The sequence below is a fragment of the Panthera pardus genome, unplaced genomic scaffold (assembly GCF_024362965.1).
Source record: "Panthera pardus isolate Hobbes unplaced genomic scaffold, ASM2436296v1 HiC_scaffold_13, whole genome shotgun sequence".
Classification (NCBI taxonomy): domain Eukaryota; kingdom Metazoa; phylum Chordata; class Mammalia; order Carnivora; family Felidae; genus Panthera; species Panthera pardus.
The window spans coordinates 50,318,836-50,335,119 of record NW_026526688.1 but is presented as its reverse complement, the minus strand read 5'-3'; the positions used below and the strand labels follow the sequence as shown (position 1 = coordinate 50,335,119).

Genomic DNA, 16,284 nt, shown 5'->3' with positions numbered 1-16,284 from the left:
TAGAGGAAGTAAGGGAACAGGACAGTGATGAGCCAAACACAGAGCAATGACTATTCTCTTTTTCCTTCACTACTTGCACTTCCCATTTCCTTTTGAAGTACTGAGCATAGTTCTCTCTGGTTTTTCAGCCCATGGACCAGGCTTCTCTCAAAAACAGCGACGTTCTCGTTCTGACAGGCCTCACCCAGATCCCCACCGCCAACCCGGATGGCATGGTGGGAGAGTTCTGCAGCAACTTGGGTATGTGTCCAGCTCAGGCCATGAACAGGATGAAATGTGCTAAATTTACTTTTCAGTTCTTGCTTCTGTAGCATTTTGTGTTCCTTCTCTTCACGTTCACCCCCTCTGATACCCCGGTTCAAGGTTTCCCCTGCCCCGCCTACTCTACCCTTCCTGCCCATCCTTCAAAGCTTGCTGTTGTCAGCAAAAGCAATTCTTAAGCAACATAAATCTGAAGAATGTAAGAATGGTTGTAAGGGTAAATTCAAATGTTTAGCACGTTTATGCAACAGATACTCAACATTCTCCCACTTGATTTATGTTGAAAATTCTTATTTGTTTGCTCTGTGGTGGGATTTGGGGGCAAGACGGGGGTGCATACAGGATAGCAGTTGTCAAAAAAGGGAACAATCACATCTTTGCTTGTAAGTAATAGCACAGAAAAGACTTAATACTTTGCATTCACAATAGCAATATACTTAGCAGATACATTTTTCCACCAATATTTGGTCAGTGTTGTTTTTTTCTTTGAGAGAAGACTAAATTTGGAGAAGAGACTTGCTACCCGGAAGAAACGTATGTTTCTTTGGATATAATTGTCAGTAAAATCTAGAAATCCTGCCTTTCTTTTAGAAAAGTATAGGTTGCTTACTGTCTTAACATGGGCTGCTGTAACAAAATGCCACAGACTGAGTGGCTTAAAGAACAAACATTTCTCACAGTTCTGGAGGCAGGGAAGTCTGAGATCAGATTGTCAGTGTGGTCAGGGTCTGACCAGTGGAAGAGGGCTCTCTTCCTGGCTTGCAGACACCCGCAAGTGTGTCCTCCCTTGGCCGAAAGAAGCAGCTCTCGTGTCGTCTTCTTCTTATGAGGGCAAAAATCCCATCATGGAGGCTGTACCCTCATGGCCTCATCTAAACCCAGTTACCTCCCAAAGCACCCCTGACCCAGTACCATCACATTGGGAGTTAGGGCTTCAATATATGAACTTTAGGGGGATACAGATGTTCAGTCCATAACAGTTGCCAAAGAGGAGTTAATGAGCTCAGACCTTTCACCCCTTTCACACAGTTTATTCTTCCTTGAAAAAAATTATTGGACTAGTCTTAAATAGCACCCCTGATTTGTATGTTTTGTTTGCTTATTGTCTAGAATCACAGACTCAAAACACTTTAGATCTGAAAGGAACCTTGCATCTAATCTACTGTTTCTTAAGTCCACTAACCACTTGCCTCATGATCAGTGAGGCCACTTCTTAAAGATGCAAATTTGAGGGCCCATCCACAGACCTAGTAAGTCAGATTCTCTGGGGACAGGAGAGACCCAGCAGCAAAGTTGCATTTTCAACATGTTCCCTGGCAATTTTCACACTTACGAAAGCTTGAAGACCACTAATCTAGTCCACTCTTCTCATAACCAATCAGGAAACAGGCCCAGCCAGGTTTCAGTGGCTTACATGGGGTCCTATAGCATGTGATGAATGCAGGAGTAGATCCAGGCCTCTTGAGCCCTGACCACTGTCTCTCCCCTCGGTACCATACTCTAGTAATAGCAAGTCAACCAGTACTCCAAGTACAGCGTCTGGGAGAACCCATATGTCAGGGTTGGGAACAGAGGAGGATACAAGACACCAGAGGCTTCAAGATCTACACCCGAAAGCTCTGCGTTTCAGTTTGTTTTGGAAACTAAACAAAAGAGAAACTTAAGAGGGCTTTGATATTTTTTTTCTTTTGTAGCCAGTTATAACTTCTAATATAATTATACTCATTAAGTTGCAAGTCCTTTTTGATAACTTGTTTTTAAGTATTTAAAGTGTAGAGGCTTTTCTTACAAATAACACATTAATGAAAGAAAATGCCACTAAAATGAGTCAAATGGAAAAACTTGGCCTATTTCCTTATATGTCATACAGCAGTGGTCAGAGACTGAACAGAGACAAATCCAGCAAAGTTTTGAGCAGGAGCTAAAAAGAGAAGGAGCTTGGAGGGTCTGTCCTGAAGTTCGGCTGCCATTGGTAACCTTTAAAGCCCAAACCCTTAACTGCACACCTTGTTCCCAGGGACTGAGACGTCCATTAAAAACCCAACTGATTGTTAGCCTCTGGATTCTCCCACTCTTGTGCTATTCTTCAAAAGAAGCAGATCATTGTACCTGAGAAATGAATTGTATGAACAGAAGTAGGAAATGAAAGAAATCCAAATATTATTTTTAAAGTTTCTTTCTACCTTTATAAAACTGTTCTTCTGACACCACTGTTTTCTCTCTGACTTCAACTTTTCTAGCACTGACAGTCCGGAATGGAGGAAACGTGTTGGTGCCCTGTTACCCTTCTGGAGTGATCTATGACCTCCTGGAATGCCTGTATCAGTACATTGACTCCGCCGGCCTCTCCAACATCCCTTTCTACTTCATCTCCCCCGTGGCCAACAGTTCACTTGAGTTTTCCCAGATTTTTGCTGAGTGGTATGTCTGCATTCTTCTCCACAATTCAGTACATTCAAGCAGTAAGAATAAAATGGAAAAAGTTTTTTTAATGAAAAAAGTATAGGGGCGGCTGGGTGGCTCAGTTGGTTAAGCGTCCAACTCTTGATTTCGGCTCAGGTCGTGATCTCACGGTTGAGCCCCGCATTGGCTCTGCGCTTAAGACTGTCTCTCTCTCTCTCTCTCCACCCCGCCCCACACCCTGCTCACTCACGTGCATGTCCACACACTCTCATTCCACACATACGCACTCTCTCTCTCTGTCAAAAATAAAAATATAAAGGGTTTTTTTTTTCTCACATTACTATGAGACTTTGATTTTGTTGTCTTTCCATGTCTGTGATGTGAAAATTGTATTAATGAAAGCCAAATCTGTTACTTTGCTAGAGTTTGGAGGAATAGTTGTCAAGGAAGGAAGGATGAAAGGCAAAGGGTTAACTTAGCACTTTCAAATTCAGTGACAAAATATTATACATTTATCTTCTCCCATGCTACCCTCTGCCTGTTACAAAGTGAAGTGACATTCTAGAGGCTCAAAAAAAGCCCAAGTTCATGTTGTCTGGAATTTCTAATACCAAATCTGATGATAAGAAAAGCTAGGTTCTTTTTCATTTCAATAGCATGATATTTGATAAAACTAAGTTTTATTACAGTAGGAAATTGTTTGATCCAGCTGAGATGGGTAAATTATTGAACAGTATGAAGTTAGTGAACCTTTTTAGGATTATTTAGATGCATGTTTGAATCTAACTCACCTGGCCCAAAAAAGGGAGGGATGAGGGAAATACAGAACTTTTACAGTCGACCTTCAAGTGCCTTAGAGTGGTGTTTTTAGACGGGGGCATGACACTTGCATAGGGTGTGTAATCCATTTTGATTGTATGGTAGTGTAATGGACACAGTGTTCTACCAAGTTTCTAATTAAGAAGGGATTTGTATATCATTCTGTCCTAACATGTTCTATATGCTGTCTCCCCACTCCACCTTCTTAAAGGGCATTTTTTCCTCCCCTTTTAAAAGTTGTAGTCAAGGACTTTTTTTCTCTATCTCCATTCAGACAAACTTCTCCATCCTGTGTGCATGTTAGTCATGTTTGTCCGTAGGGCCGTCACTTTATTGGTACCTGTTGAATTTTATCCTTTGCATTGGGTCATTTCTCCCCCAGCATAGGAAGTTAATCTTGAATAACTAGTAGTACAGCCTAAGGATCACTTGCACAATTAGCATGTTCTGAATTTCTTCATCCAGATCCTTAATAAAAAACTCCAGCCAGCCCTGCGAGGCCTGGGGGATGGTGTGCTCCTCAAAGCCACTCCGTCCCCACTGTGTGCTGTTCTTGTCAAAATAATATCTTACGGGCTAGAAGTCAGGACCACTCTAATTAGAGTAGGTTGTTTTTGTTTCTGGGTGTTTATATTTGTTCGTTTCTAATATATGTGTAATACACACTTACTATAGAAAACAATACAAGTTACAGAAAACAGGAAAAACTGAACCTGTAAACCCACTATCCAGAAGTAATATCACTGTTGGCATTTGGATGGATTTCTTCTTTCTATATGGGGATCATACCAATTATTTAATTTTGGATCCTGCTTTTAAATATTTTAATTTTCTTTTTTTAATGTTTATTTTTGAAAGAGAGACAGAGTGCAAGTGGAGGAGGGGCAGAGAGAGAGGGAGACACAGAATCTGAAGCAGGCTCCAGGCTCTGAGCTGTCAGCACAGAGCCCGACGCGCGGCTCGAACTCACAGACTGCCCAAGATCATGACCTGAGCTGAAGTCAGACACCCAACCAACTGAGCCACTCAGGTGCCCCCTGCTAATCTCACATTTTTAATGTGAGATTAGAGGATTAAAATAAAACTTTGAGGACATAGTTTTTACATGAATACATTATTACATCATTTGTATACTGTATTATTTATTTAACTGTTGTCTTATTGTTGGACGAACAGGCTTTGCCCAGTTTTTTCCTTTTAGTAATAAATCTTCAATTAATATCGCTGTATGTATATACGACTGCATCTTTTGCTTTAGGTAAATTACTAACAGTGGAATTACAGGAACAAAGAGTATAAATATGTTTTAATGTTGATTATACAAATCTCAGTTGCTTTCCAGAAAGATTTTTGTCTTCTGTAAATTGTTCCTCTTGCCCATTGTCTTCTGTAAATTATCCCTTTTTTACTGATTAGAGATGTTATACTTTTCTTACCAATTTATTTGAACTCTACTCTTTGTTATACATCTGCAGATATTTTTTTCCCCTTCTTGGCACTTTGGATTTTAACTTTGATTTGTTTTTTAAATAATAAAGTCGTTACTTTGGAATAATTTTGAATTTACAGAAAAGTTGTAGAGGTAGTACAGAAAGAACTATATACCTTCTACTTAGTTTTCCCTAATGGCCACATCTTACACGGCCATACACATGTATCAAAACCAAGAAATGAACATTAGCACACATTATTAGCTGAACTACAATCTTTTTCAGATTGTACCAGTTTTCCCACTAATGTCAGTTTTCTATTCCAGGATCCAGTCAAGGATACCACAATGCATTTAAGTTATTGTTTTGTTTTGTTTTGTCTTGGTTTTTTTTTTGTCAGAAATACTTTAGTTTTTTTATATATTGATACTAACTAATGCAACATAGTATCCTTTGCAACAATCTAAGAAACCTTAAATGAAGATCTTCTATTTGTCTCTCTTCCTGACTTTAAAAAGTTTTGTCTTCCTGATTAGATATTATGTATAATTCTATGTATATAAATATATGTAATTTAGATATTATAAGGTAACCCTCCAAAAATATCTTCCTTCCCTATTTACATCTTCCTCCAAAAAGGATATAAAGTAATGTTTTTTAAATCAAGATTAAAGGAAATTTTAAGTGTAGGAAAAATTAATAAGTTGTATTCATGAAGTTCATATAAAACCCAAACCCTGGAGTCCTGAACTACTCCCCAAAAAAGAGTATCTGGTAGAACTGTTGAAATACTTTAATACTGTTTTAGTAGAATTCTTACAAGTAGTCGTGAACAAACATGCGTTATTACTACATAACGCCAAACCTACAGAACACCTGTCTTTTGAGTTATCAGTTGTTAACTTTGGCCACAATTGCTTTATTCAGACATCTCCATTTTTAAATGTCCGCTCTGTCTAGGAAAGAAATATAGACTACCTAAAACATTTATAGAGTCTCCCAGTTGAGATACCACGTTACTCTCCAGTTTCAGTGACCAGTGTTGCTTAGTGCATGTGCAAAACAGAAAGTTGGGTCTCTGAAGAAAGCCTGTCACTTTCTCCTCAAAAGTGATCACTACTAATGCAATATGATATTTCAAATTGGATCCTGGAGCGAAAAAAAAAAAAAAGACATTAGTGGAAAAACTGGTGAAATCCAAATAAAGTCTGGAATTTAGTTAGTTGTAATGCACTAATGTTAATTTCACAGTTCAACAAATGTATCATGGTTATGTAAGATGTTAACATTAAGGGGGCCCTGGGTAAAGGGCCTAAGGGAAGTCAGTACTGTCTCTGCAACTTTTCTATAAATCTAAAATTATTCCAAAATAACAAGCTTATTTTTCAAGGAAAAAATGTACTCAGGAATTTTAATGGTTAAAAAATGCTCACAAGGGTCTTGTTCTGAATACTCCGTACGTAGATCCTGGCTTTCAATCACAGTGAGATTGGTTAACAGGAAAATTTTGAATACGCTTTACTAGTGTTTTTGCTGCTACCACTAGGTGGCAACAAATGATCCTGTATGCCCTACCCTAACAGGCTCATCCGTTTTTCCTCTTTAAAAGGCTTTGTCACAACAAACAGACTAAGGTGTATCTCCCAGAACCACCTTTTCCTCATGCAGAGGTAAGAAATGGCATTATTGGGTCAAAGCAAGAAAAAACTGTAGATAAATGGATGATAACATGTCACTAGATTATAGAAATCCTTAGGTAAACTCATATAGTCCCTTGTTTCCCATGTGAGATGACCGCGAAGTACTCTAACTCAAAATATGTTACTTTCTCTTCTCATTAACACATTCTATTGCCAGTACGTGTCTGCAGTTCATAACCTACCTCTGTTCTGTTCACTGAGTGTTATCTGACCCCTGCTACTAATTTCTTTGCATAACAACAGATTCATTTATAGTCAAAGTCTTCTTTCCAGTTAGTTATGTTGATCATAGATGTGAAGTTTTAATGATGAAAATAATAACATTTAAGTTTTTAAAAAATAGAGGGTCAAAGTACAAACTTCTTCTAAAATAATTCATGGGATGTAAGTACATCATAGTGACTGTAGTTAACCATACTGTATTGCATGTTTAAAAGTTGCTAAGAGAGCAGATATTAAGAGTTCTCCAAAAAAAAATCTTTTGTAACTATCTATGATGATGGATGGTAACTAGGCTTACTGTGGTGATTTTTTTTCCACAATATATATATTATTGGACACTTGAAACAAATACAATATATATAACGTAACAACATAACATAGCCAGTTTTGTTTTCATTACATTTTTCACCAAACAGTGTATCATGGATATTTTTCTGTGTGCCTCCTATTATTATTATTGCTGCCTAGTATTCCATAGCATATCATATGAACATATTATAATGTACTTAACCATTCTCTTACTATCCAACAAAAGAGTTACTCCCAATTTTTTGTTACATTTTTAAAAAGGATGTTTAAATTGGTATAAGCCACTTTAGGAAACTGGCAGTATCTGCTAAAGCTGAAATGCTTCAGCAATTTGTTCCTGAATTATATACCAAACAGAAATACATGGGTATGTCACCAAAAGACACAGACAAAAATCTTCAGAGCATTCTTGGTAATAGTGCTGAAATATACCTAAATGCCGTTAATAGTCAAGCGGATTTTGTGGTATATTCTGTACAATGGAATACCTTACTTACATCAGTGAGAATGAATGAATTCCAATTATACGAAGTTATGTAAACAAATCTCATAAACATCATGCAAGTGAAATAAGTGAGATATAAGTAGACAGTGTGATTTTCTTTATATGAAAGTTCAAGAACACACAAAACAATTCTGTGGTATCGGAAGCCAGGATTGCAGTTATCCTGGAGGGTGGGGTTGGAGGCAGTAGTAAGTGGAAAAGGACAAAGGGGAACCTCTAAGAAGCTGGTCACACTGCTCCTTAGTGTGCAGTTGGGAACATGGACTTTTCAGTTTGTACAGACTTCATCCATCCACAGATGTCTGTGTGGATGTGCTTGTATAGGATTTAGTTGGTTTATTTGTTTTACAGTTAACTGTTTGATTCAGCGTAAATAGCAACAAATGTCCCGCTATTTTAAATTTGACAACTCCTGCCACCCCTGCTTATTGCTACTCCAAAGGACCTTTATGAGCCAGAATTTCATGCGGAAGGTTCTGACAAAGTCATGTTTCAGTCCACACATTCCGTTACAGCAGCCAAAGTTTTTCCAAGCTTTGTCATTACCACAGTGAACTTCAGGCTAGAAATGCAGTGATGTCTGAAAATTAAGCGTGGCAAAGCATACTTTATGGTGGACTTTACCACTGAAGGCTGGTTTTTTCTCCCCCCAACAAAAATTAGCCTTTTTTTGTTTTCTAAGAGTGTTACTCTACGTTTTTACCCACATATTGTCACAGATTACTTTTGTCCCATTTAGTTAGGAATATGAAAAGACCATAGTTGCATGATCAGGGTTCCTGAAACGCACTTGCCTACTTTAGGATATGATGGAGTTGACTCAGTATTGTGACCAGTGCCAAAGAGAAAATATTCTAGCCTTAGTACTGATAATTAAAAAAAAAAAAAAATTTTTTTTTACAGAATTCCTACCCTACAGCTTCATTGCCTATACAGTTGGACCTTAAATAAGTACCGAGGTAATGAATGGTCAAATGTAGTAAGTCAGCTAGAAAGGTAGCTCCGGTGGGCAAAAGAAAAGAGATGAATTTCTCTTAGTTGCTATGCATTGATCAGTAGAACTTCAGGAACTGTAGGTAATGCCTAAAAAGTGATTTAAGTTGTGTGCAAAGACCCACTGCTATTCTTAGAATCCCATTCGTCTCCTTGACGGCAATGGATACAGTAGGCTTAGTCTTTTAGACAGCGCTCACCCATTTCAATGGGACAAGTAATGATTTGGGGGCAGATCAGTTATAAAAAGAATGTCCCTTTTGTTTGTATATAACTTGGAAGGGAGGTGGGAATTCAGCATTTGTCCCATCTTTACTACAACATATCCCATCCAAACCAGGGATGCCTGGCTAAGATCTCTAGAGTAGTGTTGCAGTGTTACCAGTAAAAGCAATCTCTCTGAATTAAAAATTAAATCTTTATAGTGAAGAGAGTTTAGCTTCCATTTGGGGGTTGTCCCATTCCGGCCACACTTCACTATTTGGATGACTTCTGTTGGATTTGGGCTCCCCTCTTATGCATTATTGGTTGGTTCAGGATTAACTTATGTCACAGACTATTTCTTTATCTATTAGACAATATCTCAGGGCAGTATTCCCTTTGATCTAGCTGGCATTTAAGGTCTCTGAAGTCTGGGTGTTTGTCATCTTACCTTTTGGTGCTAGAGTAGGGAGGTGGAGGCAGGGCCAGGGCAGCAGGAAGAGCTGCTGAGCCATGTCACAAGATGCCATCTGTGGCTGTAACTATATGGTGTTGCCTTGAGTCGGTTATGACGTTGGGAGAGAATTGCCAGGTATTGCTCTGGAAGGGAGATCATTTGATTCAAAACGTACACTTTTGAGACGAGTCTGAGGCTGTACATGGCCCACTTCTTACTACAGCTCTCTGCGTAGGACATCTCTGGGAGGACATCACACTCCCAAATTTCTGAAAGCCAATTTGGCCTTTGTCTTTGGTAAGTTGCTGCAGTAACTTACATCTCAAGAGATGGTCCTGTGCAGGTAAACAGTTTTTCTTGTGTGAAGTGTTTATTGTTGACAGAACTTGGTGAGTCACATGTTTGGGAAAATTACTTGTACTTCAAATAATAACTGATCCTGGGAACTTCTAGGGCCGGGACTCCCGAGTGTCAGGAAGCTCTAAAGGAAGGGTTAGACTGCATCAGGCCTTTAACAGCCTGAATAATATGTTAATACGTACCAGAAGGTTGTATCTGTTCAGAAAGTCACATTGTACATAACAACAACAAAAAACACAATCTCCCACAAATTCTAATCAGATTCATTTGTATTCTTCCTTCTGCTCATGCTCCCATGCTGTGCAGTCCTTCCCTCCACCTGGACAGGCTAACATCTCTTTGTGTGCTTCCCTGTACATATTGTAGCTCATTCAGACCAACAAGCTGAAGCACTACCCGAGCCTCCACGGAGACTTCAGCAGTGATTTCCGGCAACCATGTGTGGTGTTCACTGGGCACCCCTCCCTCCGATTTGGGGACGTGGTCCATTTCATGGAGCTCTGGGGGAAATCTAGTCTCAACACCGTCATATTCACAGGTAAGTAAACAAACAAATAAAACCCTGCCCTTTCCACTGGGACTTTCACCCAGTGCACCGACCAGGACAAAATTTTCAGTAAGGCATAAATATGAACACTCATCTGACGTAAACCACAAGGGAAAGAGTAAAGCAAGATGGACTGTTAGGAAACTGTACTGGACAAAGCTTTCATACCCATTTTTCGGAGATTTTTCCGTGAGGCAGATTTCTACTGAACTGCTTTTGATAGGATTTTGTAAGCTGTTTCAAGAATGGCAGTAATCCTAGTAACCACTCTTGTGTTACCCTTTAGGAATTATTTCTTGAGTTGGGTTTTTCTCCTTTGGTTATAGTTTGCTCTGGCTTACACTGTTTTTTCTGGAGACAAAACCCTCAGAGTAAAACAAATCCTTTAATGAACCCAAGCAGGGGTTTTACTTAATCACTATATTATTTTAGCAACTTTAGGTCTTCAGACAGCCTCGGGATTTGGAAATCTTACGGGCAGTTGAGTGAAAAACCTTGATCTGAATCTGGTTCAGTGTACTATAATCTAAGCCAAGTTACCTCACCTCCCTGAGCCTCACTTTCTTCATCATAAAATGGGATTGTTGATGGCTCCTTCCTTGGGCGACTCTGTGTGTTTACTGAAATGTTATCAGAAGGCACTTCATGCAGTGCCTGGCACATAAAAGTTGTTGAGAAAGTTATCAGTTGATTTCTTTCTCATTGCTTTTAAGACTTGAATGATGGAATAGAGTCTAACTGTGCCCAAATCTTCAAGATCAGGGACACTGGGGCCCTTTCCTGTGCTCAGCCTGTTTGTGAGGAGTGCCAGAGGCCTCCATCACACCACCGGTCAAACAAAGTTGGCTTTATTGATTCATTGCAGCTGAGAAGAACACATGGGGAAGTGGGAGGCATCTCAGAACATGTTGGAAAGAACTTATGGATTTGGACTTGTGTTGGGTGATTTTGAGGTAGGTTCACATATGTGGGACATTGCTCTGGATTGGCCGCTGTTAGGAAGCAGGAGTGGTTAAATGATTGAATATCTTAATAGTTCTTATCTAGAAGGCAAGAAGAATGGAGCCAGGATAGGGTAATGTTTGCTCCTTTTGTGGTTCGAGAACAGTGTTGTGGTTGTGTGTTCAGGCATGATTATGGAGGGGTTCTTGTTTTTGTCTTGATCCATTGTGGTCACCAAATGGCTATGTCTGGTGTTAGGGTTCTGTGAAATTGTTGATGTCCAATAGGAGAACAACATGGCCTGGCCATGACTGACAGGCCGGCTCCAGCTATAACTCCAAGACCTGGTAGAAAGTGCCAGGAGAGCTCAGAAAAGCAGCTTCAGGGGCTTCTTCTCTTTTTCCTAGGCCCCCTTTTGGCCAAAGGCAGAGGAAGTCAGGTCACAAGACATTGACCCACAATACCCAGAACCTCACCATGGCCAACTTTTGCTAAGCAAGAGGTATTCTGGAGAACATTGTAGTAAAGGTGGTCTTTCATTCTTTTTGAGGGGTTACTGACTCTGATATGACAGTGGGTACAGTATTTTTATAGGCACAGTAAGAAGTGTTTGCTGTAGTATAATTTTTCCTTTAGCCAGCTAAGAAGAAATCAAGGATTGTTTGATTGTCCATAACAACCCTGGTAATGAATTTAAATCTAAACCCATTTTGAGGGACTTTCAGAGCAGCTATGTCATGTATGATGTCTGGTCACGTCAGAGATGAGTTTTGGACCACTTTTTTGGATTGTATTACAGCTGTGGGAAAGTTGTAGCTCACATAGTACACGTAAAAAGGGAGTCAGTTTTCTCCTAGGTAGCTGTCCTTGCCTCATATTTGGGGGGTTCTTCTTAGAGAAACAGGAGCCACCAAGGGGAAGTAATTGAAAAATCGGGAAGTTCCAGGGTGCCTGGGTGGTTCATTCAGTTAAGTGTCTGACTTCTGCTCAGTTCATGATCTTGCAGTTCTTGAGTTTAAGCCCCACATCAGGCTCTGTGCTAACAGCTCAGAGCCTGGAGCCTGCTTCAGATTCTGTGTCTCCCCCCCACTCTCTGCTCCTCCCCTGCTCATACTCGCTTGCTTGCTTTCTCGAATAAACATTAAAAAATTTTTTTTTTTTTTAATAAAAATCTGGAAGTTCCATCAGTCATCCTTAATGCACTGGGAGAGTTAATGGGATGGGTAAATGTAAGCCAGAGGGCTGTAAGAAGTGATGTCCTCATGGGGGCACAGGCTGTTGTGAGTCTAAGTATTATATTTCACACCAGAAATGTAATCTCTGCCACACAGGCCACAGTGAGTAGTTCTGGGTTTAACAAATGGGCCGTCATGGCAAGCGTGGTTCCCAGTCACTGCGCACGCCATGCTTTGCCGAGAGGAGCATGACAGTTGCAGCAAAAGCATCTGTTGACATGAGGCCAGGGTCCTTTTCTCATGTCTGCCCTGTCAAGTCAGTGGTATGTCATTTGTCTCATACCTGCTTGTTAACTTCGAGCACTTGATTCGAGAGGCCTGTGCCAGGTTTCCCCACTGTGAAGTCAGTTTTTACATTTAATAAGTATCTTGGGTGGGGGGACACTTTGAGACTATGTATCCTTGTCTTCCTCAAATTTTTATCTAATTTTTTTTGCATCTATTGATGATCCTGGTCCGAAGAAACTATTCCTGTGATGCTTGCCAAATGATAAATTTTTTTTTACTTTCATTGTTTACATTTATTTGGCATTCTGTTGCAACAAAGAGTTTTCCCTTCTCCCCCATTTACTTATGTATCCCCTCATTTATCTCCTCCGTCTCTCTGTGTTGAAAATCTTGAGCCCACACCCACCCGGGGAGAGGTTCATCCTGGCCTCTCCCCGTCCTTACCTGTGAGTAAGTGACCCTCTGCAGTGATCAGGAATCCAGCTCCCGCCAGCCTCTGCACTTCGGTACGGATCCTGCCTGGCCTTGACCACACCAGCCGCCTCCTCACTTGGTAGCAACTCTGTTGCTTGCATTTTAAATTTTCCTTTTTGTGCTCCCATTAGAACCTGATTTCTCCTACCTGGAAGCACTGGCTCCCTACCAGCCCTTGGCCATGAAATGCATTTACTGCCCCATCGATACGCGACTGAACTTCATCCAAGTGTCAAAGCTGCTCAAAGAAGTACAGGTAAGGAAGGGAAGTGCTGGTGTCTCCCCATGGCCCTGATACAGCAGGGAGTTTGCGGCAGGGCGGGCTGTCTGGCTGCGCTTCTTCCCTTCCTCGAGTCTCAGGGAGTCCTGAGTCCGCAGCATGCTGGCACGTGTGCCGGTCACCGCCCCCCTCCCCCCACCCCCCGCCCCGCCCCAGGTAGGAGGCTTTAAGACCTGGAAGCAGTTTCTGTTCTAAAGAAATCAAAGGTGGAAGGGAAGGAAAGCATTAGCCTGTTATTTTTGATGAGGACCGTCTGTGTCCAGTCAAAAGCAAATCGCCCCGTCTCCCCACCAAAATAGCCCTAGAAACAGACTCCTCAAGCCGAAAGGCAGTTTCACTGAAACCTGTACTGGTTCCTCGTTGCAGATGTGGGTTAGTACCATGGACACTGTTATTTTGCTTTTTTTTTTTTTTTAATTGTTTTTTTTTTTTTTAACATTTATTTATTTTTGAGACAGAGAGAGACAGAGCATGAATGGGGGAGGGTCAGAGAGAGGGAGACACAGAATCTGAAACAGGCTCCAGGCTCTGAGCTGTCGGCACAGTGCCCGACGCGGGGCTTGAACTCACGGACCGTTAGATCATGACCCGAGCTGAAGTCGGCCGCTTAACCGACCGAGCCACCCAGGCGCCCCTGTTATTTTGCTTTTTGTTAGGGGTTTGTTTTGATTTATTTTTTGTGGCTTCTGTTTGTTTTTTCCTTTTGCATCTTCTGCCGTAGGGCAAGGGAAGAAGTAGTTGGGTAAAGCGGTGGGTTAAGGAAGACCATCTACACAGGAGAATGTAGGGGGGGGCGGGGGCGGGGAGTAAAAATCACTGCACCGGGTCAGCAACCTCTTGGCAGAAGTTTGATAGTGGGGTTGGGGGAGGCTGCTTGCAGTTGGCGAGGGAGAGAGGCAAGAGGAAAACTTCTCATTCCCCATTGCCTCAGGGGCTTAAAGGAGCACCAGGGCGCCCTGGCACGTCTTCTGTCGTTTCACCTAGTAATTTAGCAAGGTACGATTAGCTCCCTTCATTTTTCTTGGCCTAGGTCAGAAGTTTGCTTTCCTCCTCACAGAACCTATGACCTCAGGATGGGAGGCACTTACCCAGAGCTCTAAGGAAGGGTAACAAGAAATGAAAAGCTGAAGAACCTCAGGAATGCAGAAATAATGGATTATGGCCATCACTAGCTTGCTGGCCCTACAAGGAAAGAATATGGGCTTTCTCTAGACATGATTGAGAGTAGTGGATAAGTTTGGGCTGATTTGGCAATTCGATACCCACCGTGTACTCATCAGCACGCTGGCAGAAGCAGTTAAGAGCCTGTTGTTTTCATGACTAAGTTCCCCCTGTGGTCCACACGGCAGCGATGTGCTCATGGAGCCCCTGGCGGTATATGACTGTGGGAGCCAGAGGCCACCTGGTCCCCACTGTAGGAGAGGGAAGCGGGGACGGGTCCTCAGGCTGCGACTGTGCACTCGGATGGCTTCGAGAAGAGTTAGGAGATCCTAACCTAACCTTCCGTCAGGAGGAAGAAAAGGATCAGCCCAACGGAACAAGTGCTGTTTTTAGTGCATCCGGTCGGCTGTTCCAGTGCTTCCTGTTGGAAGGCCTTCCAGGAGCTGGAGGTGAGCTCCAGGCTCTTAAGTAAAAGCAGTGTCAGTACAACTCAGTGGGCTACCGGGATCCATTTTCACTTGGGTGGTATTTGTCCCAAGTAAATGCTGGTTTACTATTTTTGTCTCTCAGAATAACAAAGAGATATTTTGCAAAAAGATCTGATTCAGTGTGTCCCACACAGTGGAGTATGTGAGCTGTGCACTGCCCACTGTCTAACACCAGTGCACCTGCAGATACCAGAGAAGCCCCCACCCCAAAACACCAGACTAGCACCAAAGTCAGCAGTTCTTGCCAATCGGCCAACAGCTGTACCGGTCAGTGATGGTAGGTGTGACAAGAAGACTGCCCTCAAGGGGCTTGGGCACCAGTTGGGCATAGACCTATGGAAGTTACCATCAAAATGACTTAAAAACAGTGAAAACATAAAAACAAATGCAAACGGAGGCAGTGGATCCCCCACTAGTCCACATGACTGGCAGTTGAGGGCTTTTCTCTGAAATGTTTATTTTTTTCCCCCGCACTGCACTCCCCTCTCCTGCTGCCCAGTGTTTGGGTTTGAGGGGAGGGGGGTCAGGAGGTGGTGAGGCGGAGCAGGAGTGCGGGCACACTGAGGTGGGCCTCCTCCCTTACTTGCCCCTGTCCTGTTGGTTCTCAGCCACTGCACGTGGTCTGCCCTGAGCAGTACACGCAGCCACCCCCAGCGCAGTCCCACCGCATGGACCTGATGATCGACTGCCAGCCGCCCGCAATGTCCTATCGGCGGGCCGAGGTCCTCGCCTTGCCTTTCAAGCGTCGGTACGAGAAGATCGAAATCATGCCAGAGGTGAGCTGTTCTCTTTCTCATGGTCAGACCCAGGTTTTCCACTTGAGTATCTGAAAAAAGATGATCTCAGAGGTGGCTTTCTTGGCTTTGTGTCAAATGCGGATGAACCAAAGAACACAGCCCCTTAGGCAAGGAACTGGCAAGAGAGGCGGGATCTTCAGAACCGCCTTATTTTTCAGGCAATGAAGTAACAGCTGTTAACATCAGGACCGCTGCTTGTGTTCACATTTAACATGTTTAAGCCAGGAAGCCAGGGCCTCTCAGAACAGAGGCACTGATGTCAGCTCCGTCCCTGACCACGGTGGATTTTTCTCATCCTTTCTGGACCTCATTTGAGTGTGAGTCAAGTTTCATCAAATTCAGAGATAGATGGAGGAAATAAGAGTAATCAACATATAAGGATTATAAATGTGATTATTTGTGTGCATATTGTACACGTGAGACAGTTGAGGTATACTGTGCATGAGCGACCAACTGAGGGCAAGGCAGCCCG

At 42.1% G+C, this 16,284-nt stretch overlaps 1 protein-coding gene across 1 annotated transcript in view; it reads left to right on the top strand.

Annotated features, from left to right (window-relative positions):
- Positions 1-16,284, top strand: part of INTS9 (integrator complex subunit 9) — a 102,368-nt gene that overhangs the window by 77,376 nt on the left and 8,708 nt on the right. The window contains exons 9-14 of the mRNA XM_019440896.2: positions 129-240; positions 2,502-2,682; positions 6,523-6,583; positions 10,027-10,198; positions 13,218-13,342; positions 15,624-15,791. Coding sequence (XP_019296441.1) covers positions 129-240; positions 2,502-2,682; positions 6,523-6,583; positions 10,027-10,198; positions 13,218-13,342; positions 15,624-15,791 — 819 coding nt within the window. The remainder of the gene's footprint in view (positions 1-128; positions 241-2,501; positions 2,683-6,522; positions 6,584-10,026; positions 10,199-13,217; positions 13,343-15,623; positions 15,792-16,284) is intronic.